The sequence below is a fragment of the Thermobia domestica genome, chromosome 9, assembly GCF_964235325.1.
Source record: "Thermobia domestica chromosome 9, izTheDome1.hap1.1, whole genome shotgun sequence".
Taxonomy (NCBI): Eukaryota; Metazoa; Arthropoda; class Insecta; order Zygentoma; family Lepismatidae; genus Thermobia; species Thermobia domestica.
This window is the reverse complement of record NC_137462.1, coordinates 84,767,235-84,792,846: the sequence shown is the minus strand read 5'-3', so window position 1 is coordinate 84,792,846 and position 25,612 is coordinate 84,767,235. Positions and strand designations below refer to the sequence as shown.

At 33.9% G+C, this 25,612-nt stretch overlaps 1 protein-coding gene across 2 annotated transcripts in view; it reads right to left on the bottom strand.

Moving 5' to 3' along the window:
* Positions 1-5,879: 5,879 nt before the first annotated feature.
* The window catches only part of LOC145694806 (putative phospholipase B-like 2), a 109,733-nt gene continuing 90,000 nt past the window's right edge, over positions 5,880-25,612 (bottom strand). For both annotated transcript variants that reach the window (XM_081771452.1, XM_081771453.1), the window contains exons 5-6: positions 21,413-21,641; positions 5,880-7,302 (exon numbers count right to left, since the gene is read on the bottom strand). In XM_081771452.1, the coding sequence (XP_081627578.1) occupies positions 6,469-7,302; positions 21,413-21,641 (1,063 nt within the window). In that variant the 3' untranslated portion in view covers positions 5,880-6,468. The remainder of the gene's footprint in view (positions 7,303-21,412; positions 21,642-25,612) is intronic.

Sequence of the window (25,612 nt, the reverse complement as noted above, 5' to 3'; positions counted from 1 at the left end):
TCGTTTAAAGAATCTGAAAATTTTCATGGCTCACACAATTTTCAGTACTATGTAGGAACAAGTTAAACAATTTTTCATGAATCGAAATATTTTCTGTCTTATATGGAAAAATTGATCATTTTGAAGCAAAAACTAAAACAACCTTTTGTGAATCGGAAAGTTTTATTGCTCTGTAGAAACAATTGAAAGGAATTTTCATAGATCGAAAAATTTTCATCACGGTGTAGAAACAAGTGGAAAAAACTTTTCATAATCTGGACAATTTTGGATATTATGTATATTGATGTTTGGTGGAAAATTTTCCACTATATTTAACTGCACATAGAGCTACAAAATTAAATTTCTGTAGAGGAAATTTAGTCAGCAATAAATTATAATTTTCCAATTAGCTTTCGAGAACCGAATTCTATTATTTAAAATTTCAATTTATTAAAAGTCATGAATATTTTCCGATTCATAAAAACATACTCCACTTATTCCTTCCTACATCGTTGTTTAGCAGTAAAATTTATTGGTAATAAATATTGTCTTAAAAAGTTTAATGAAGTGAAAATCTAATGATTCTTCATTTCAAGAATGTTTCAAAAACTTCAATGCGATCTTCTCTCAGAATCCACCTTTGATCTTACAATATTAGATTTCGTCAGTTTAATACGCATAGGACGGTTTTCTCATAGATTTACTACTTTTATAGGTTTACATACTGCAACATTTATAAATAAGTAGATATAATATAAAGTTCCTACTGTAAATTTTTTACTACCCAAAATTCGAGTTTAAGTAACTCATGAAAGCAAATACTGATCATTTTATGGAAATAAACATTTATTTATTCATATATTCATTCAGAAGAGAAAATGAGATATAACTAATAAGGAAGCTGATTTGTGTAGTTGTTCTTCCAATAAAAATAATAAAAGAAACGTAAAAAGCTGCACTATTAGCGCTGCGTTCTAAACGGAACAAGTAATTTCATTTTAATTTACAAAATAAAAAATATTATATATATATATATATATATATATATATATATATATATATATATATATATATATATATATATATATATATGTGTGTGTGTGTGTGTGTGTGTGTACTTGTTCTATCGAATCGTCAATATTTCTAATACATTTTTATACATAACAGTGGTAGTTTTACAATACAAATATCTGCTGTAGGATGTTGATTATACAAAATTAAAATATTGAAATTATGATTTACGAGTGTTAAACAAAATAAAATAATTTTTTCCTCTTTTCTGTTGCAAAAATAATCTTCATAAGAAACTTTTATGTAGTTATTTCATTACATAGGCAGGCCTACATGTGAAGAAATAGTGGAATTTTTGTTTCTGAAATTGATAAATTCACAAAGGTTTCTTTTCAATTTCTTGTTACATTTTAAATATTGAAATGGGATATTTGTTCTGTACGAACTCGATGTATGTTCCCTGCACTTTACACACACACACACACACACAGAGAGAGAGAGAGAGAGAGAGAGAAACAATGTATATTTTTACTCCCAACTTGAAGTATTAGAAAATTTTCTGGTTTCCGAAAGTTAATTGGAAAATGATAATTTTTTGCTGTTTAACTTTCCTCTACAGAAATTTAATGTTATAGTTGAATGTGCAGTTAAATATAGTGGAAAATTTTCCACCAAACATCACTATACATAATATCCAAAATTGTCCGGATTATGAAAAGTTTTTTTTTTCATTTGTTTTTACATCGTGATGAAAATTTTCCGATTCATGAAAATTTCTTTCACTTGTTTCTACAGAGCAATAAAACTTTCCGATTCACAAAAAGTTGTTTTACTTTTTGCTTCAAAATGATGAAAATTTTCCGACTCTTAAAAAGTTCTTCAATTTTTCCATACAAGACAGAAAATATTTTGATTCATGAAAAATTGTGTCACGTGTTCCTACATAGTACTGAAAATTGTGTGAGCCATGAAAATTTTCAGATTCTTTAAACGATCTTTCACCTTTTAACATTGCTATACATGATTTCAATCAATTTTATAAACTGAGAAACTGTTACTTGATCACTGATATTTGTTAAGAATGAAAAATTTTCCGGAAAAATATAGAAGAAAATTTTTCACCTCACATCATGGCTAAAAAACGATGTAGGAATAAGTGGAGTATGTTTTTATGAATCGGAAAATATTCCATTTCAAAATTTTCCGGAAAATTTTCATCACTGTACAAGTCAGACAATTTTTCGATTCATGAAAAATTGTTTCAGTTGTTCGTACATAGTACTGAAAATTGTCTGAGCCACAAAAATTTTCAGATTCTTTAACGATCTTTCACTTTTTAACATTTCTATACATGAATTCAATCAATTTTATGAATACTGAGGAATTGTTATTTGATCACTGATATTTGTTAACGGAAAATTTTCCGGAAAAATATAGAAGAAAATTTTCCACCTCACATCACGGCTAAACAACGATGTAGGAATATGTAGAGTGTTTTTATGAATAGGAAATTTTCCGGAAAATTTTCATCGCTGGTCTTAATATTATTCTCTCATCTGCACCTAGCGGCCTAGGTCCTCCTAATGGCCCTTTTCCGATTGGATTTTCAGTTAAAACTTTGAAAATGTTCCTATTTTCTTCCATTCTTGCTACATGACCTGTCCACCTGAGCTTCCTAGACTTGATGACCCTACCCATGTTCGGTAAATGGTACAAACTATGCAATTCTTCGTTATGAAGTTTCCACCATTCCCCGTTCCCGTTCCTCTTGGATCCGAATATTCATCTCAAGATTTTATTCTCAAATACTTTGTTTCCGTTCTTCCATCAGAAAAAGCGACCATGTTTCGCAACCAAACAGCACAACAGGCATGATTATCATTTTATATACTAAGCTTCAAATTTCTTGACAGAATTCGCGACGACGAAAAAATTTGAACAGAACAATAACAGGAATTCCCTTCTTTCAGTCGACATTTAATTTCCTCATGGATGTGATTTTGCTCTGTTGATACTTATCGTAGATATTTGAAAATATCCACTTTGTAGAAAGTATTATTTGATGTTTTGTCGTATCAATAATTTCCAGTATTATGATCCCAGACCCAGCGAATCATGTACTTAGTTTTCTCTGCATTTACTTCTAAACCCATGTTCCTGCAAGCGTTTGATAAGAGCTCTGCATTTCTTTCTATTATTTCCCTATCATCTATTATATTTACATGATCAGTATACCACATAACCTGGTGAATACTTTTCAGCTTAAAATCCTGGTTGCTATCTTTGATTTTCCTTATAGCGTGCTCGAGAACGAAGTTAAATAATTATGCCGACAACCAGTGGCGGCGATTGGACGTTAAAAGTGGGGGGGGGAAAGATCTGATCTGAATATTTGTATATTAGTAGGGGAGCTTAAGGCAAAAAATGGCCAAACCCTGCACTTTGTGTTAAAAAGGTGCCACTCGGATATGTTGTTCCCCTGATCCAACTAAGTAGGAATCGAAGCGGCCCCACTTCGACAGATGGTCAGAATCCAATATGGCGGCTATCAAAGATGGCCGCCTCTGCGAATTCATAGTGTTGGTTTTAGAGGCCCATATCTCCTTAACTAATAGTTCAATCTTCACGATTCAAAAACTAAACGACGTAGAAGATAACAAGGTCTAATAAATTGGTAAACGTTTTTACCTAACACTGAAATTAACATCTAGAGAAAGTATTTAATTTGTAACTTTACATTTCTTATGATGGAGTTTATTCATATTTTTTTTTTAAATAACGATTAAACGGCTGGGATTATCGAAAACAATGTCGTATAGCTTTTTAAAGAGTATTAAATTATCTTTCGTTTGGTGTATGGTTCATTCAGATTGGTTAATAAACAACGAAGTTATGACAATTTGAAGATTTACATTGAGTCGATTGATTTTCCCAAATTTCAAACGAGAGTTCATTTACCGTAATAAAATGTCACTGATGGATGCTGCATTGTACGAAACGAATCATTCTCTTGTTATGTGTTCTTCAAAAGTCCCATTTTCACCAGAGCACAGGACTACCTGACCGAGTCCGGTTATATGAATCCAATATGGCGGCCATTAATTATCATCCATAGATAAGTCTTTTTCGAAATATTGATTGAAGTATCTAGATTTATCTAAGAAGTATCTAGATTGAGTTAGAAGTATCTAACTCAATCTCCATCAGATAATGGTAATCATCAAAGAAGACAGTATTAGAAAAAGGCGACTCAGTTTCATCTCCTTCCAGCAGCTCCAGAATGTGAAGAAATACCACCAGTTCGTACCTTAGAAAATGAAGAAAGAATTGAATTTTTCCTGACGACGTGATTTTAGTAACTTTTCTCGGGCTCAAGCAGGTGAACGTATAGACATCCGACGTTTCGAATACAGACATCGCATTCATCTTGAAAAATTTTAATCTTCTTACAATTTATGAAGATGAATGCGATGTCTGCATTCGAAACGTTGGATGTCAAAACCTTCACCTGGCTGATAGACCGAGTAGAATTAACAAAATTTCCGAAAATATATCAACGAAACCATATTTGAAGCTATCTGCTTTACATACAAGACTGAGATACTTATCTGATATCAGAAAGCTACTGAATTATGCAGTGCAAGAAGTCAAAACTTTTTTGCCATTAGTATTATTATGTCCTACCTGAAATATCCGAGAATTCGAATGTACTGGGAAACGAAATCAAGGGTTGCTGTTGTTGCTGACAACATGCAAAGGAATAGGTATTTCATACTTAGAAAACTGTTGAAATTTCGTGATGACGGAAAAGATTCAGTGGAAGAGAAATCTTCTATTTTTTTTTAAGTGTAATGTAAAACTTTACACGTAAATGTAGTAATTAATAAATTTGTTCTTGAATCTGAAAATATATAATTAAAGCGTAAAGAAAAAATTAACTGTTTATCTTCTAAGATAACCCCCTACCCGTAATCAAACAAAATGAAATCTCAGTGTAATGTATTACTGCTATACCGTTAAGGACCAAAGGAGATAAGTGACAATGAAAAGTGATGAAAAATTGATGGAATGAGAAAGTGAGAAAAACAGAAGAACCTAGAAAACCCATGCCCTCACTGTTGTCCATTATGAACTCACTTAGTAAGGGATCGAATCAAGGTCTCTTCGAACAGGAAATAAAAGCACTATCATTGAATCACCACACCACAGGCGTAAAGAAACAAAATTATAAATATTTCTATTATTTCTGTACCAAGAACCCCAGAATGAAAATGGAAAGAATTAAAATGAAATAGAAAAATTGTGAAAAAAAAGAAAAAAACGATAAGGTAATATTGTATACAAGACCTGACGTCCCCTAGAGGGGACATGGGGTTACTCGTAACCCATCGCAAGAACCATTATTTTTGGTTCATTTTACAAGCATTTAGGATCTATATTAAATATATATAAAGGAAAATTAGAAATTTGAGACAAAAAAAAGTTTCCCAGGACTAAGGAGGGCATGTGAGGAAATGGTGCTACGTGATGGATGGCTTTTCTTTAGCTATTGACAACTATGATTTCCCATAATGCAATGTTTTTGTTGGCTGTTGCCTGTTGCCTGTACTTGTTACAGTAAGTAGTTTAACCATAGATGTAGAGTTTAACAGTAAAGGGCAGTGTAGAAGATATTACATGCTATTTTCATAAGTCAATATGAAATGTAGGGAACTGCTATTTGGCCGATAAAAATATAAGTATTTCTTGAAAGTTTACTGTAAATTTGTCAAAACCAAACTTCATGAATTAGCGTCTAGAAGATGCATATCAACCAATTACAAAGTGAAATTTTGTATTCTCAATTACAAACATTTTTTCATCGATAAATGAAATCAAGACACTTGAAAAAAGGTTACTCTTTTTATTTTATGATTTTTCAGTTTTATTTGACAATTAATTAAACAAATTATCTTTTAGACTTCAAGAATAGACATTCATTCTTTGAATCTTAAGTTCTGTGTGTTGTGTAGTAATGGGAGAATAAACTCGTTCAAGACACAGCTAGTGCCATGAAGAAGGGTTTTAAATACGCTGGAACAAAACTTCATCCAACAAATTACAGAGCTGTTAGTACTATAACTAATACATATTTCAGCTTATTAAGCTTTCAATTAATAAAACTTTTAGAATTAATTCAAATTACATATCTAATTTAATTAAGTTGTGAATTTACATTACATATCCATCAACAATAGTTTATGCACACCTCTTAGTTCTTTCTGCAATAGATTGGAATTGTTAAGCAATTCTTAATATAATACCGGAAACCATATTTAAATTAGTAAATTTATTTCGATGTTATTGAAAAAAGAATATACTAGGATAAGAAAGTATTTTAGCTGGTTGTTTACATTCATTTAAAAATCCACATTACACACTGTCATATAATTTTACACCAATCCTTGCTATAGATTTAGAGCACGAGCAAGGGATGTGTTAAATATCATGATCCCCTTCCGTATGATTTTCTAAAGTTGTAGTATCAACATCCGAAAGCGTTGATGTAATATCATTTAAAGTTTCAGGACCCCAATGCCAGTCGAATGCGAAGGGGCCAAATTGCCACAAATCAGGTTGCCCTACATGAGAGTCATTAAAGCCTGATGTGCTCCATTGAAAAGGTGGAACATTGTCGTACGTAGGACCAGCCTGGGACCAGAATCTCTGTTGCTGAAACATTGTGTAGTTAAGAACTTTAACATCGATTGCACCTAATGCTATATGACCCAAAGTGGAGATTGGGTATGTTCCATTGGCTGCATTTAGATCGTTTCTTGCCGCAATAGCGTACATGGCGTTCTCGTGTGGAGTGCAATTTTGACATTTTGATAAAGGATCGTGTAGATAATCGTTGTAGCGCATTAGACGCACTATAGAATCAAAATCTACAGCTTTACCTTGATCTCGAGCAAAGATTCGAGGTCGTGGTGCATTACGATAAGAATAAATATCACCATATCTTTCAATCATGCGTTCAGTATCACTGATTCTTGTGATCATATCATAGTATGGTATATTGTAGCTAGCCCAATATCCCTTCTCTCGGAGAACCTGAGTTTGATCCCCGCAGACAATCACTCCTGGCATTTGTTCCAGTATCCACAAAAGATCATTTTTAAAGGCCTTCGTATGAGGTTCGAACAGTTTGTAGTCGACAATCATCCATTCGTTGTTGTAAGTTCCACTGTTGTAGCGTGCAAAATATGTAGACCATGCTCTTCCACTTGTAGCCAAACGATTGGCAGCCATTGCACGTGCTCCAGTAAGCACCTGAAAACAACAATGAAACAACATATATAGTAATTCATTGTTATAAAATTTTCGTTCGGAAATCTTACATTTAGACGGGAATTACTTTTGTTTGGTGCGGTATGGAAGTTAGAAGACTTCGATTATATGGGAAAATAAGAATGGAGTATTCATTTTACTTGGGAATTGCTTGGAGAGACCTTTTGATAGATCAAGAAAGAGAAATTGGATAACAAACTGAAGCTTTATCTTAGGGAGGGGCTAATAACACTCTTCATTGGAGTGTATTGCCAAAATAGAATCCAATGGCGGGTTTCTGCCGTTATGGGCTTTCATATTTCTTAGGGACGTCGAGTGCCTGCAACATCTTTTCTTTTAACCAACTACCTCTATGGCCTATTGAATTCGAAATTTTAATGCCATATTCACAAAAGCTCTCGACTGACTTTTCTGTCAGTCAACTGAATCCTGTTTCTACTTTGTATTTATATTTCTGTGAGATCCATCTTAATATTGTCCTCAGATCTGCTCCTAATGGTTATTTTCTGATTGCATTTCAAGTTAACATCATTAAAGCGTTCCTTTCTTCCATTCTGGCTACATGAGCTGCCACTTGAGCCTCTTCGACTTAATGACCCTAATAATATTAGGTAAACGGTAGGCTAATCTTAATAACAAATGACAAACGCTTCAGTATGTCAGTCACACTAATTCTAAATATCCCTGGTTCGATCCCGGGTTTCGGCACCACGTTGTGTGCCTATACTACTGAAGCACAGCGCACACTAGACGCTCTTTTTCAGATGAGGTTTTCATATTTACAAATTTAGAACGTATTTTCATGTTTATTTTAGGAAGGAGATTATGAGAGTAAATAAAGGGTACACAAATTTCGTGGAGGAAATTGTGAGCAAAAGGAAACATTTATTAATAGCAAAGGTAGTGTGTGAGGCTCAATGCGAGTACCTTTGTTCTCTAAAATGAATTTAATTTGGAATTTAGTTTTTGGAAAATTTTGATTAGTGTTGGGCTGAAAACAACACTTAGCCTAAAAACAGACATTCAGACGGGAGAGCAGAGTTATAGGCATTTGTAAAGAAATTGTAATAGATTTAGATTTATGTTAATTAATGCTTACTATTTACGGACTTAAAGTTTTCCATTCCAGTTTATCCTAATTGGCACCAACACTCACACAAACACTTCACTACTGCACAGTTTGTAGAAGTTGTTCGGTGGCATTTGTTTAGTCCATAAAAATGAATGGAAAGTCCTCTAATTTATTGGACATTAAAATTGCTAGAAGTTCAATCCCGTGCGGAGACCAATGAGGAGTTGGGGTCCCAGCATCATAGGCGGCTAGCAATCGTCTTTTCCCTTCTCTTCTGTGATGGCTATGTTTTTCGGTGACTTCCCTCTTTTTGGGCGGATGTCGAGGGTATTTTCTAAATACTTTGAAGTATTCAAAGAATTGTAAAACAGTCTTTTTACGTATTGGATTTTTTTTCTTATATTAAATTTGTTTTTCGATTATTAAATTAAGCAAAAGAGGATGAGCTCGCACACGGAGATTTTGCGCGATTGAGTTTTGGAGGCAGAAGTCGTCATGTTACAAATCGTTGGTTTTATTTGTAGCTTCGTGTGGCGTTCTTCGAGCGATGAAGCGTCCATATTTCAGCAAATTGATTTCCTGGCGATGGGAACGGTCTCTTCAATGCATTCCTATCTTAGGTTGCAGTTTCGTTGAATTTTTTTCAATCTTATGCTCTGTCTGCATGTCTGTTTCCCGGCTAATGTTGGAGGCCGATTTAATGAAGTAAGAAAAGTAATTGTTTCTATGCAATGAAAATTAATTTGGAATAGTTGAGTTTTTCTCCGATTATTTCCTTTTACTCGTTCTTATTTATTTTTGCTTTATTTCTATAAATTACAAATTAGATTAGTTTTACGATATAGTAAAAGTGATAAATTATGATTACCTCTTTAACATAAGTTATTATTAATAATAAAATCACTGATAATGTAGTCTACGTCGATTACTAAAATGAATGAGATGTCAAAAATTAAAAGTATAAAAAATCTAAAATAAAGTCATATTTTAAGATATACGTTCATTATAGCTTGTTAAAATTCTAGAGATTTAAATATGTTTCCCATTATGTGGTTGCAATGCACACACATTTTACCCTTGTGCCATATGTTGGAACTTTAAAAATCACATTTTTTAAAAAAAATATATATTCCCAGGTACATCAGTTATCAATGACCCTTTCTACAAATACAGAGTCAATCACTTTTCTCCTATCAGCCAATCATTCCAATTTAAGGTATGTTATCCAATATTCATACGTTCTAGAGTAATAGTTCAGTCCTAACTTAAAACAAAGCATTTTAATAAAACACTTTTGAACCATTTCAAGTTTGTTCACGAGAGTATTTGTTAGGCTGTTCCAAGTAACCGATGCATATTCTAGTTATTATTATTATTATTATTATTATTATTATTATTATTATTATTATTATTATTATTATTATTATTATTATTATTATTATTATTATTTTAACGGGTCGAAGACTTGGGCGAAAAATTATTAGTGTTACTAAAAATACATTGAATTGTAATTAGTAAAATTATGTACTATACAATTTCATTTTCACAAAACATGGGACATATAAATAGGTCTGAAAAAGAAACCAGAAATCAAACTATTAAAATTCCAGTCCATACCAAAGAAAGAAAGAAAAAAGACTATTTTTCCCGTAAACCAGTGAGTTTAAGAAAACTAGATTGCACAGGTTAAAATTAGTTTGTTACGGTGGGGCATTCTCTGTAAAAGAGAGATCATTCATTATAATGAATAATAAAAGTAAAGCATAAGTTGTATTTAATGCTACTATCAGGAAAGAAAAGTATATATATACGACGTTTTGAGACTCATTATTTAAGACTTAAATTTAATAGACGTATTCTCATACAACAAAATTAAGTAATTAATTAAATAATGAGTAAGTAAACTATTTTTAGTAGTCACGAAGTTACCGTACTCCCTGTGTGAGTCAGTGTGAGCTTTTTGAGGTTTAAACAACCCTTTGAGCAAGACATCATGGAAAAAGAATCATTTACTACCATATATAATAGCGTTTATTTCTTTAATTTTGGTTTTGCATCACAAACTGCTAAATAAGTTTAAATTTGCATAGCAATTTGTGAGGTTTTTTATCGCATTTAGACAGTATAGTGAATTATTTTTTATTATCATTGTATTTTACTGTTTTAATAGGATAAACTTTTTTATATATCACAAACAATAATGATAATGAAAAGGATTTTTTAAAGTGATAATTTTGTCCTATAGATCGTCTAATACGCTGGTAATGTGTCCATATCAAGTTTTCTATTAACCCTTTGGGGATCCCATGGTACAATTTGTACCATACGGGTGTTTCATGGTACATTGCGTTATAACTCTCCTATTTGAGCTTTTTCGTCCGTTTTTTTGTTTGTTTTCCAAGTCCAGAGGCATTGTAGAAGACCTTACATATTGTTTCACACCTTCCTGCGTCGAGACATAGGAGGTGATGACGTCATAATTCTAAAATATATATTTTCTTTTATTATTTTTATTATTTTATTGTTCATTATTTTTGGCGGGCTTATTTTTGCACGTAGAAGATTGAAATTTTGTACAAACATTCAGTCCACCGAGTAGTATTTACCAGATTTTTTTCAGATTTCTGTTAAAACAGGGGGGATCCAGAGGGGCAAAAAGTTGGAAAAAGGGATATTTTTACCCAAAAAATCCCCTTCTTCGGGATTTTCCCGCCTTAGATACACGATGGAGACACGTGAGTCATACCGTCTGAAAGGCAGTTTTATTCTGAAGAGAATCATCGGCGGATTATAGTCCTAGGGTAATTAGGGATGTGTCACGGAATTTTTATCAAAATATACTTCTGTATAGGGGGATATGGGACATTGTCGGTATATATATTTTTTGGCGGGCTTATTTTTGCACCTAGAAGATTGAAATTGTGCACAAACATTCAGTCAACCGAGTAGTATTTAACATATTTTTTTTTAGATTTCTGCGTTAAAACACGTGGGTCCAGAGGGGCTAAAAGTTGAGAAAAGGGATATTTAGACCAAAAAATCCGTTTTTTCGGGAATTTCCCGACTTAGATACATGATGGAGACATGTGAATAATACCGTCTGAAAGGCAGTTCTATTCTGAAGAGAATGATTGGTGGATTATAGTCCTAGGGTAAATAGAGATGTCTCAGGAATTTTTTACCTGAGATCATGGTTTTGCGGTAATTTGGGGCATTGTGGAAATTCTTGATAGAATTTCTCCCGCCCTTAGTATTCAAGATAGAAACTTGAAATTTAGCACACATGTTTAGTATACCAAGTATTATTTACCAGGTTTTTTTAGATCTCTACGTTCACACAGGGCCGTTCTAGAGGGGCCCAAAGTGTGAAAAAACTCCCTCCGAAATTTTCCCTTTGACATAATTTCTCCCTCTCCTGGTATATGGTATGAGCATGCAAGTGGTACTATTTGAAAGCCAACTTCATTCTGAAGAGAATGAGGTATGAACAATGATCCTAGGATAAACAGTGACGATGCAGTAGCTGCTTGACTGAAAGTTTAAAAAATACTCCAAAAACCCCGGATGCCGAAAGGGTTAAGTGCTGAATCAGTAATGCCGTCACAAGACGGAAAGTTGTATTATTATGTCTACGAGATGAACCTACATGTTTTATGATAGTTTCACACAAATGTTGAATACCTAACTGAATACTGCAGCCAAATGCTCTTCGGACCCAGTTCATCGTGCAACTTTCTGAAGGTTCTAAACGAAGCATTACTTTTCTTTCTCCATTTCCAATGTAAAAGAAGAGGGTTTAGTTAAAAGCATATTTCTGTACCAATGCTATGTAACAACTAGATGCGTCATTTACGAAATATTAACCAGCTCGAGAAAAATATGAAAAAATAGAAGAGCAGAAAACAGGGTACTGCTAAAGTCCCGTGGTTTTGCTAGTGATCGTCTTTTCGAAACGTAAGATGAGGTCTTGCATCTCGAAATCTCACTGAAAAACATAATTACCAGATACAATATAATGTCGATGTACACAAGATATCTTTTGTGCCAATTCTATGACCAGTCTCCAGGAATATGGTGTGTAATCCATAGTGGATTTGTTTGTATTATTGAAAACCTAAAACACAACTAAAGGGAAAAAGTTGTGTTTTTGAGCGAAGGTATAATTGTTGTTGTTTTTGTTGGATCAAAAGATCCAATATATTTCAGGCAAAATTTTTCTTATAGGCCTTATATCTAGAGAACTACATATAGTGTAGCCAAACCAACACTATCACTTAACTTAGTATAATGTGGTTATTCCGTAAAAAAGAAAAAAAAATAGTACGAAAACTCGATTTAGGGCTTGTTCAAAAATTTTGTGGATCCTGATCCAAAAAATCCAATATATTTCATTCAATCAAACATTTTCTTGTACGCCTTATATATGGAGAACTAATACAATGTAGCCAAACTTAAACTATCACTTAATTCAGTATGATGTACTCATTTCGTAAAAAAAATTCGAAAACTCAATTTATTGCCCATTAAAAAAATTTGTGGCCCCTGATCCAAAAACTAATTATTGGTCAAGATCGCAATCTTTTGATGCATTTTTGGATCATTCCTAAAATTCTTGTTGCAAAAGTATTTCGCTAATAAATTATAATCACAACTGCATCGCATTTTGTAATACAATATTTCATTTGCATCGCATTTATATGATTTTGTGCCCCAAATTCTGCGTACACCACTGATGTGAAATACTTTTATTATATTTCTATGTACTAATAGCCCCCTGTCAAAGAACTGACTTTTCGAGTCGTTTGGTTATAAGAAGTTACAGTACTTTTATATTGGAGGAATATTAATTGTTCGCAAACTATTTTTACATTCTAACTTTTTTAATTTCCAAATTATCGAACATATTTTCTTTGAGAAAGATGTTAATTTTCCCATACACTGCTGACTCCATTTAGCTACGTTTGGATGAGTAGGTTCGAACCTATCCTCGGGGTAGAAGAATCAAGCAGAACAAGATAAGACAGGTGTTGATAGAAGTTAAGTTCAAGAACTGTCCTGATTACATATAAAGAAATCGATCTAGAAATAAATGTAGATAACGCCGAGTACTAAAAAATTTTCTTGCGGAAACATCCTATTGAATAATAATGTAGTAGAGGCAAATAATTTCAAAGATTTAAGCATAGTAGTAAATAAAAACATACACGTAGTAGTAACGAAAAACAAATATTTAGACGTAATGGTAAAGAGAAACAAATATTTAGGAAAAAGAGTAAAGAAAAAACAAATATTTAGGCTTAATAATGAATAAAAACCAACATTTAGCTTAATAAAAATAAGAACAAACATTTATACCTAGTAGTAAATAAAAAAATAGGCATTGTAGTAAATAAAATATAATAAAACATAAGGCATAGTAAATAAACAAAAAGAAACATTTATACGTAGTAGTAAATAAAAACAAACATTTAGGCATAGTACTAAATAAAAACAAACATTTAGGCATAGTACTAAATAAAAACAAACATGTAGGCGTAGTACTAAATAAAAACAAATATTTAGGCATAGAATTAAATAAAAATAAATCTTTAACTGTAGTAATAATTAGAAACAAGCGGTAGGAAGTTAACGAAGGAACAAAATGTAGACTAATGACAGGAAAAGCATGCTTATATCCCATACAAAACTTGTTATCATCGTGACTAACATTGAAGGTATTAAAATGTAAAATATCTATAGAAGAATACTTTTGAGCCCCTGTATTGAAGAAATGTAAAAACAGGTTAGTACCGGTAATTCGCTGAGAATAGAGAATAAGGGTTTCTGAAAACAATATTTTTCAAGAAAATATTTCACACAAAGGTAGATGATCAAACAAGAGTGTATGATATGATGTAGGTTTGTAGAATTCATATGAACTGAAATTAGAATTGAAAATTAATGAAAATGAAAATAACGTCCGTCACTTAAGACAAGAAATAAAAATACTTTTTTGTTTCTAACTATAAGAGAGCCATGAAACAACAAAGAGATTCACATTTATTAAATTTAAGTAAATGAATATTATAAGTTCAGGACAGTGTAATTTTACATAACGCCTGTAGTTTGCTTTTCAATAGATAAATAAATATCACGACCTTTGGGTGAATGAAGAAAAAAGGTAAGAGGATAATAGGAAACATGATTTTAGGAAGGTGGGTTAAAATGATTCTGACTGGATTAATTTGTGTAACAGAACAAGTTCCAATGTTGTGCTTTAGTTTCTGCAGCAATAAATCTTCTGGACTTTTAAGGCGTAGAATTAGTCATATCATCTGGCTATTATATATGTTGTACCAAATTTAGTATAAAAACCACCTAAGTAAATGAACACCTAGCGTTTTTTTTTCCTCTGGCAAGATAAGAATGCAAAAATAAATATATAATTCGTAATATTAAAAGACATGCATTAAGTTTGGATACATGTTCACCATTACATGTGTGATATTTTTTTTCTGTAAATAACTTAATCAAAATTTTAAATTTATGACATAAGGGCAAAATGAATGACAAAGAACAATATTACTAGTAGTCTTGAAATTTACATAACAATGTAATTTCGCGACATGGATTTTCACACAAATCCTTCAGAATATTTCCAACTCTATGTAGCTACACCAAAAGTGGATGACGTGTTTCTGTTTGCCTTTGTAAACTAAGAAATCTTACTTTTCCCATTCTTTCATTACATAATTCTCTTCTTTGTATGTGTATGTGCATATATTGAGTGATAAACACATTCTTACTGTCACATGTATCTGCAACATCCATAAAGTAAATATTAAATATTGTACGCGTAATATCGGCCTTCTCAACTGATGTCTTATTTTAAAGAGGCTTTTATGAAAAAAATAAAAATCTAATTAAAATAATACATCTGAACAAAAAGACTAAATTTATTGTGTTAAATATCTAGTTGAGGAGCTCATTTTCAGCTCCATTCATTCAAAAGGGAGTATTTTTAGCTCCAGTTTTTTTTTCTTTCTTCGAAATTGATCTTTCACGGTTTTCGAAACGTTGGGATGAAATGTTCCACAATTGCTCATTTTACGGTAGAAGTGAATGAACGAAGTGAATATACAGAATGTCCCACAAAAGAGCTTACACTATTTGAACCTTAATAACTCGAACCCAAAACAATCAATTTTCTTTTAGTCACAAAGATGTTCAGAATATTACTGATGATGTTCTAATGTGGAATATGTTTAAAATGCCCTTCATTGGCAGCAATACATTGTCAGCAACGTTGTGGAATTGACCGACAAACATATGATATGGTTTCTATTGGAACGGATTCACACCCAGTCTCAATCGTCTCTCTCATAGCATCCAGCGTACGTGGTTTTGCGGCGCATGCAATGTTCTTCAGAGTTTCTTACAGAAAGAAGTCTAACGGCGAATCTTCGAAGCAAACTGGCCTTTGGAAACATAAAATCAGAAGTGGACCAGGAACATACTATTGGCAAACTAACCCTTTACAATCAACCACCTGGAATGTACTTCGCACTTGGTCAGGGTCAAAAATCATATTATATTATAGACTTTGTTTCAACATTGCAATTACTCCATATCTTCTGTACAAAATTCATCGGAGAGACTCACCTCTCTGTTGGTGCAACGAAGAGGTTAGAACTCTGAATCATCTCATATTCCAATGTTCTTTGTTATCTAAAAATAGAACTCAAGTTATGGAAGAGCTAGATAAACGAAACAGTTATGAACCCTTCACCATCAAACAAATTTTAACGCACAATGATTTGGATATCCAGAAACATTTAATATATATATATATATATTTTTTAAGATAATGGACTTGTCCTTTAATTTACTTTAATCAATACCTGGTTAATAATATCATTTTTTCTTTTACATTTCATCTTCCGGTGGAAAAAAATACTTCACTAGAACATATTAGCTCCGTATTTCCCACATAGGCAACGGAATTAACACCACTCATATATTCCAACAAGAGGAAATAACCATTCCAGTTCTCATTTTTCAATTTCCACCGGAAAAGGTAAAAGCACACCTTCTAACCAACAAACACAATGGTACTCCGCTTACAATTCCTAGGATATGGGTGAAACAAACTATGTCTGCACTCCGATAATTTAACACCTATCGATAAATGAAGGTAAAGGTGAGATATTAAACTTGAGAGTTTTATAATTTGCGAGTATAAGCGAGAAAACTAGTGAAATAGAAGAAATTATCTTTGAGAAGAAGGAATAAGTTACTTGCATTTTATATTTAATTTTTGGACAAATAGAATTCGCACGATTGAAGAAATAGAGAGAAATCTACATCGTAGAGGTAATCTAACTTTATACGTCAGTATAAATATAGTGTTGTAGCAAAAGAGATAATTAACAAACCATCTATCTTTAAGGAGCTACAGTTGGCTGATATATATATATATATATATGTGTGTGTGTGTGTGTGTGTGTGTTTTATTCAATTATCCATTTGAAGCAAACCTAGGCTGTCATTTGCTATCTTGCTAGCACACACTGCAAAAAATACAGAAACTACTTTTAGAGACAGTAGGACACTGTACACATTACCGACAGGCACGTAGCCAGGGGGGGGGGGGGCCGGGAGGTCAAATCTATGATATGACCCCCCCTTCGAGACCAGAAATGAAAAAAAAGGATGAAACAAAATGAAATGAGAAAAAGGAAGATCAGCGTTAAAAATAAAAATAAAAATATAGGAAGCTTTTGGTTAATCTTTCTTATGACAAGATCTGTATTGCTTGAAATACATGGTGGCGAGCTGAGTGAGATATCCTGGAAGAGTCAGGGTATTTGAAATTTCTTTAAAAAGTTACGGAATTCTCAGAATTTCTGCTGCTAGTCAGGGAATTTCAAGCATCCGAAAGCATAGTGCCGTTGTGGACATTTTGTATCATAATTTTTCGTCATCGCATCCTTGCAGTATTAAACATGTTATTTCAAAAACAATTTTGTACTGCTCCTTTATTAGCTTGTCATTTGGAACAGACAGTAGTTGACGGAATAATAGAAACAAAAAATATAAGTGGAAAGAAAGTTCTGTTAACATTTGATTCAACACAGAAAGGAACGCAGATATTGTAAAATATTTTACAAGATATTATTCAGTATGTACTTTTCATAATAGTTGAGGTCATAATGAAAGGAAAATTGTTATATTTGAATAAAGGAACAACTTAAATATTGTAAAATCTTTTTCAATACGTTTTTTCATTCTTGCATTCAAGATTTCTTGCTAGTTTGTTATTAAAATACTTACCAACATATCCCCATTTTATTGTCCTAACAAACCAATATATGTCGATAGTAAAGTAGTTAATATTGATCGAGCTCTTGGAACTTCAGAATTTCATGTCACGCCTCCCCCCCCCCCCGTAACAAAATCCTGGCTAAAAGAACCAATATTTGTTCTAGTAAAATAGTTTAGAATGGTCGAGCTCCTCGTGTGGTGACCACAGTATTTCATGTCACGGACCCTCCTCCTTCACGAAATCCTGGCTACGTGCCTGTCACCGACACTCTTTGAACACCTCCAGATGACACACACTGACACACCCTTGTAGATACTGTGTTGTCCCAGTATGCCCCAGATGTGTATAAAATGTGCAATATGTATGGATCACTTTCTTTTCAAACTGATTGTTGTTTTCCTTTTACATCGACTCGCCCCATTATTGCCGCGAAGCTAGAATTTTCCTTATTTAAAAAAAATTGGGTGCCGTTATCCACTGGGCCTCGGATCAGGCCTGTGTCCAGGGGGTCTAGGGGGGCAGCCCTCCTAAATTTTTACTGGCCCCCTCTAAAATCTTCACGGTAGGTTTGCAAATGAACTATATTATGAGATGAGGTATACCCCTACTATTTTTGGATAGGCCCCCCTAACTTCCACCGCCCCCCCCTACATTTTCGGGCTGGCTACGGGCTTGCCTCGGATGCTCAGTTTTCCACCGATAAGAATCAAACTCAAAAAGCTACATTGCATCTTACATACCTTAAACATTACCTTTCGGATTACATTTCCGGATTTTTCTGCTAAACTGATGTCGGACATCGTGCGAGTTGTCTTGCTGCGACGAAGGAAGATCCCGAACAAAACACGAAAAGGAAAATACTACATAGGACAACGTCCACGTGTAATATTGACAGAGGTTAAGAAGTAGGGCTAGTATAAACTACCCCTCTCCATGTAGGCCTCTGTCCTCTATAAATTTTCTTTTTCCAATAACTGTCGAATGATTGGGAGAGAACAAGTGATCTAATATAAGACCTGAAGCTATTTACATCGGTTTATTGGTTTATGCTGTATAGAAATTATTCATCGACAAAATATTATAAGCAAGAGAGAATCCTAGAATGCGACTGTACATAGTTTATGAATATTCTGAACATATTCTTTTCATTAAAATCCTTTCTTGTTTATTGTTAATTGTTGTATTGTATGGACGTTAAATTTAGCCTTTGACAAACAAAGAACAGAGACTAAGGATTTCGAAAACAAAATCTTGAGAAAGAAAACTACGAATGGATGGGCGAATTTACGAAGCTACAAAACACAATGCTCAACTTTCCAATAGGTTAATAACATTGAGACGTCTAACATGAGGCGGAACAACTCTCTAGCATAATACGCGGGGGCTATTAGAGTTTTAGTTAAGAAATCTAGGGGAAGGTAGGCCTTTTGGCATTTCCGGATGGTTGGGAGGATAACAAAAAGCAAGATATTAGTAAGAGGAGTAATAACAATCCAGGGTAGTCGGCCTGACACAGAATAGAATTTTATATGAAGTGTTGTTTCTGTGATGATGGACATTCGGGTTCCTCAAAACATAGAGTTATTCTATTTTGACGTAATGTATAAAAAAATTAATTAGTATATGGATGTAAGTTAATTGATCAGAAAATTTCAATATTAACTCAAACATGTGATATCTTGTGATAAAATGTTTAGTTTAAAAGCGAAGGCAAGTTAAGCGAATACCAATTGACCGTATCGAAAAACATTGTTTCGTGACGGGAACAAATAGCCTCGGTGCTTATGTCCCCACAAAACGTTAACAAATGCATCAATCAAAAAACACTGTTCATATTGGCAAGATCTAGTATCAGAATTTCGATAGGAAGTGCAAAATCGGGAACAACGTTGGTATCAGCCGGAATAAGAATCATACGTAGTACATAATAACATAATTGGTAACACTAGTTTATGATAATAGTATAAACCTTATATTTCCATGTATATATATTTCAAATTAACGAAAAAACGAATGTAAAACAATGCCGTCCTTATAACAGTCTACTAAAGTATGAAGGCTAGAATGAACTAAAGGGGCAAAAATTTATTTCCTACTTTCATTTATGACATCATAATTGATTAGATGGATATTTCAGTTTCTATTGTCACATTAAACTGCGAAGTGCTTTGTTATAATCTTTGCTAGCATTTAAAAATTACAATGATTATGTTTCGAGTAGGATAGTTTATCGATGAACCTCGCCTGCTTAAGAAATTTCAAATCAATGCATCCAATTACACAGATTCTCCCGTCCCAGTTTCTTTGAGGAATTCTATGTACAGTATTGAATTCAATTACCTCTATTAGGACTTTGTCTTGAAATCTAGGTGTGTTTATTTTTGAAGTGAACATTTCTTATGAGTGTTGATATTGTATGAGATGCAGTGTACCTGTATAACGTGGTATTCGAACCACATAAGATATTTAGAGGATGTTGAACCCAGAATTATGCACACAGAAAGTTCGGGATTCTAACCACTCGCATATTTATTAATCTCATGATATGAAGAAATTTTATATTTTTGTTGAAACAGAAAACAATGGTGTTGGACTGTCAATTATTCTAATATCATTAAGGCAAACAACAATAGAAATAAACATTAAAAATAATAGCGGTGTCTGTGAACAAAAAACTTCAGATGAAGTTTTGACTGTGACTATGTTTGTGACTTCATTCCTCTTGAACCATCCGACTGATCTCGATCAAATTTTCAACATAGATGAAGTTCGAACCAGGGAACATTTTTATTATTTCATTTTGACGGTAGAACTTTGGGGAGGGGAGGAGAGGAGGGTAAATATATGAAAGTGAATAAAACTTAATAACTCTTGAAGCACCCGACCGATCTCGATCAAACTTTCAACATAGATAAGGTTCGAACCTGGGATGTTTCTTATCATGCACTTTGACGGCACAACGTAAAGAAGGGGAAGGGGACATATATGTAAAAAAAAAAATAAATAAATAAATAAAAGTGTCTATCTTTTGACTTCACGCTTTTGTCTTCACCAAACAGATCTTAATCAAACTATCAACATAGATGAGGTTCGGACCTGGGATGTTTTTTTTATCATATCCCTTTGACGGTAGAACTTAGGGTAGAAGGACGGAGAGATACATATATAAAAATAAATAAAACTTAATAACTCTTGAACCACCTGACCGATCTCGATCAAATTTTCAACATAGATGACGTTCGAGTCTGAAAAGTTTCTTTTAATATTTTCACTTTGACGGTAGAACCTAGGGGAGAGGGAGGGGAAGGAGAATAAATAGAACTTAACTCTTGAACCACCCAACTGATCTCGATCAAATTTTCAACATACATGACATTCGGGCCTGGGATAATTTTTATCATGCCGTGCCCCGCAACATGGGGAGGGGAGGGGGATATATAAAAATCACCGAAAATGACCAATATCAAAGAGCGCTTTAGTAATAGTAAAAACGGAACATATTACTATTTTTCTTTAATTTAACCCAGCGAAATCCGAGTGCGTCTTAGACTCGAGGACATCTTAAATTCGAGTAATATCGAGAAATCTAGCCATAAATATTTTAAATTTTCTATCATATTTAATCATTCAGACAACAATAGTTTCCTGTGCTTGCGCAGGACTTGCGGGTTTGCTAGTAAACATTAAAATTGATAATTGGAATTAAACCAACCAACCTGTGTTTTTGCTCTAACTTTGATCCAGAGATCCTTGTTGTTATTGTCAATGGTTGTTTCGGATACATAGAGTCCTCCGGAAGTAACGTAGAAGTCGTCCAATGAGTGCAACGATGCAGGATAAGAAGAGAAGGTAATTACATGACCAGGGACAATGTCTGAACTAGGATTTGATGTCTTGTGGTAGTTGAATCTATACTTTTTCTGGATACGGAGCATATACTTATAGCTGTCAATAGAGGATATAGATCTTAGAACTATCATAAATTGAAGTTGATTGGCATTAGAAAAGAATGAAAACAGGCAAATAAAATATGTAGTGAGTGAAGTATTGATAGCAGAAGGGTTACCTATGAGATAATACCAGACACGAGGCGGCACAGAGCTTTTCCACTATAAAAATGTATAGACTTTTCGAGACGAGTCATCACATCTACGATACTTTTCGAGACAAGACAGCCTGAACTCTGATCTCGTAGGTAACCCTAAGTAGCAGCATATTTCAAATGAAACATCTGTTATTTAAATAATGTTCAGTTACAATATGCCTGTAAAAGTGCACATATTGTGCTTTAACTCTGAGTGAAGATTTTAATTTTGTTGTTTGAATTACCGCTTCAATAGGATTAACAGCAGTCTTCAACATTTGCTTCTATATAATTTATGAATATTGCTTATTTTACCTTTGGCATCACATATAACTTAAATAAAAAAATATAATCTGATCAAAACAAATTCTTATTAGTACTAATCTGAGTTAAAGTTTCGAAAATAAATAAAGGTAACCAAGAAAGTTCTATTGCTTTTTAACCCACCACCTTCGAACATCGATATGTCTCCTAACACGTACTTGGAAGATCAGAAATAGTCCTCATCAGCATCGACGACCTTTTGCCAACATTCTGGAAGGTCATTGATTCCATCGCGGTAGAACTTAGTGGGCCGTGAAGCGAAGAAGGTATTAAGTGCATTTTGCACATCTACTAGGGATTTGAACTGGTATCCTCTAAGATGATTGTCCAAGAAATGGAACAGGTGATAATCGGATAGTGCATTCTCCGGGGAGTCTGGCAGATGCAACAGTGTTTCCCATCCAAGGCGCAGAGTGGTGTTCCGGGTTATCCTAACTATGTGGGGCTTAGCGTTGTCTTGTAACAGGAGGACCCCTTTGCGATTCAGAAGTTCTAGCTGCAGAGTTTTGAGTTCTTCTTGAACACGGCTCAACTGCTGATAGTACACAGTTACATTGATGTTCTGATCAGTTGGCAGCAGTTCCAATGCATGATGCCGCGAGCAGTCCACCAAACACACAGGAGGGCCTTCTTCTGGTGCAGTGCTAGTTTCGGCTGTTTTGCAACAGGTTCATGGAATTTTAACCAATGATGACGTCACCGTGGAGCTTCGTACAGGACACACTTCTCATCACATGTCAACACCCTGTCCAGAAATGGCACTTTCCTCAGACGAGACAGCATAGAAACACAGATGTCTGCTCGCGTTGTCTTCTGGTCCGGAGCCAAATCATGTGGGACCCATCGACCCAGCTTGTAGTGCTTCCCAAGTTGATGGAGGTGATGCCGAATGGTTTCTCCTCTCACACTGAATTGTAGTTCCAGTTCCTCACATGTCTGGCTATTCACCCAATTGCTGCCTGAAGATCTTCATTTTGTACATGTGTTTTGTCACCATCTTTAACGTTGTTAAACAAACGGTGCACTGTCCACGTAGTCACGACACCCTCACCAAAGGCCTGGCATAACTTCCGCCCCGCTGCAGCTGCGTTTGACCCTAATTTGAACTCGTGCAGCATATATGGCCTTATAACGCTCTGTGGAAGTCCCATGTTCACTTTGTTCTTATGAAAGTTCACGGTGTAACTGAACTGCCACAACAAGGTAGTATGTTAGATATACCCACACCAACAACTGACCTTCGCCTTATCTCCATTCACATTCAACTCACGGTGTGAGGACCAATTGAACACAGACCTCCACAAAATCCGACAGAACTTCATTGGTTACCTTTATACAATTCCCTTTATCAGAAATACTATGGATGTACAATCTAAGAGTATCAATTATATATTTCGGAAAATGAGAAGTGGTCACTTCTAGCAATCAATAACATTTTCTTGTTATTTGTTAGAACTGATCGCAAGAATATTAGTGGTTATCAGAAGTGGCCTCCTTTCATTTTTCTGAAATATATAATCTGTACACTTCTGAAATATATAATCGGAACTGAAACAGGTTATTTTTTATTTAAACAATATTATTTCATTCATATTTCTAGGGATGCGCACAAGACGAGTTGAGACAGAATTTTCCTGACAAAATTCGAGTCGAGACACAGCTCTTCTAATAGAAATATAAATTTTTCGAGTAGAGACAACACTTTTACAGTACATTTTTCGAGACGAGACAATCTCAAATCTTTTTTCGTGCGCATCCCTACATATTTCTATATCTTTTGGCATGTACAGCTGTCCTGTTCGACTATATTTCTGTACACATATTATCTTTTGTTAATAATATTTTTAAGTAAAAAGAAAAAGATGATCTGCTTCAATGTGTTCAATCAGGGCCGAATGATATGATACCGAATAGCAAATGATTACGATTATTAATTAAAAATTAAGAAAAACAGTTAATTGGAAATAAGAGCATGTGATAAATAAACCCATCAAATAAATTGTATTTACTTTAATAAGCAGGAACCAAATTCGTTTTACGTTTCAAATAAAATCCAATCTTTCTATCTTTATTTTATATTCCATTCGTTATTGTTATTATTACTATTATTATTTTTCCTGGAAGTTAAAATGTGCATTAAATATTACTTCGTTCTGAATTTTCTTTATACAGGATGTTTCAAAACAACACCGACAACGTTTGGGTGATGATTCCTGACACCAAAACAAGACAAAAGGTTAGACCAACCTGGGTACACAAACGCTTCCTTTCGGATTGTAGGCTGCTGAAACATGGTGTCCACAGAAAATTCCATCTCAATTTCCCTGACTTTCCCTGATTTTCCCTGACTGCATTTCCAATTTTCCCTGACTTTTTCTGGCCTCCACCATCCCCATAGCCAGACAACTCTCACCTTATTTACTGTCGTATTATTACATTTTATTACACATTATGCACACAAGATTACAAAGATACAGAAAGATTTTTTAACGTACATTTACAAGTTTACAAAATGTATTATATTAGCACATGTTGACATAAAACTGAAAAATATCATGGTTTAAAATAAAAAATAATAATTATAATAATAATAATAAAGCGTCTTCTGTACAATATGGAGAATGTGTTCACATGAAAATTTCTCACTTATGATTGCACAACTATCCATAAAAGTAGGGAATAAAAGAGTTTATATTTTTAATAAGTGTTCCATATTACAAACTGTCTTTCTTCTTTTCCAGCTCATCGATTCTTGCTTGAAGAGCACTTTCTTCTGATTTCAAGTTATTCTGCAACTTTTGTCTTTTGTCATTTAAATCTTTTAGCTCTTGATTAATCCTTCTCTTTTCTACAACTTTCTTTTCTTCTTCGCGCTGTACACTTTTCTGTTTGTCCAGATAATCTTGGTACCTTCGTCTGGAACATTTTACAGACTGTAGTAAGCTCCTGGTGATGGATATATTACCTACACCCCCAGCACTGCTGATAGCATCATGCACAAGTCTTTGAGACACCAGAGAGTGTTCTACAAGATTTTCTACAAGTAGTGATTTGTTGATGGAGAAACCACTTTCAACCGGTGAATTGCCATGTGACATTATCAAGCAAATTTTCACTACATTCAAAAGGCTAGCAAACTTGACATCATCCTTTAGCATCTTGTAGTAAAACTCATCTAATCCTACAGAATCGTCGTGTCTTGCAGTAAACTCGCAAAAGTATGATTTCAAGGAACCTTGTGCTTCAACACACAATACACTGAACTGTTTCTTTGCCTGTTCAGCCACATCTGACGAAATCCTGTTTGCACTGTGAAGGTCTTCAAGAACAATCTGCGCTCTCTTTCTTGCTAGAGATGGCTGCTCCAAAATAATACTTGGGGCAAAACAAGTGACACCACGCACAAACCTGTACTTCAGCGGGCTTCTTTCATGCAACTTCTGAACTAAACGTATGATTAATTTGCGAAACTCAAGTTTGAATTCTGCTTTTTCCTTGTCTGTACATA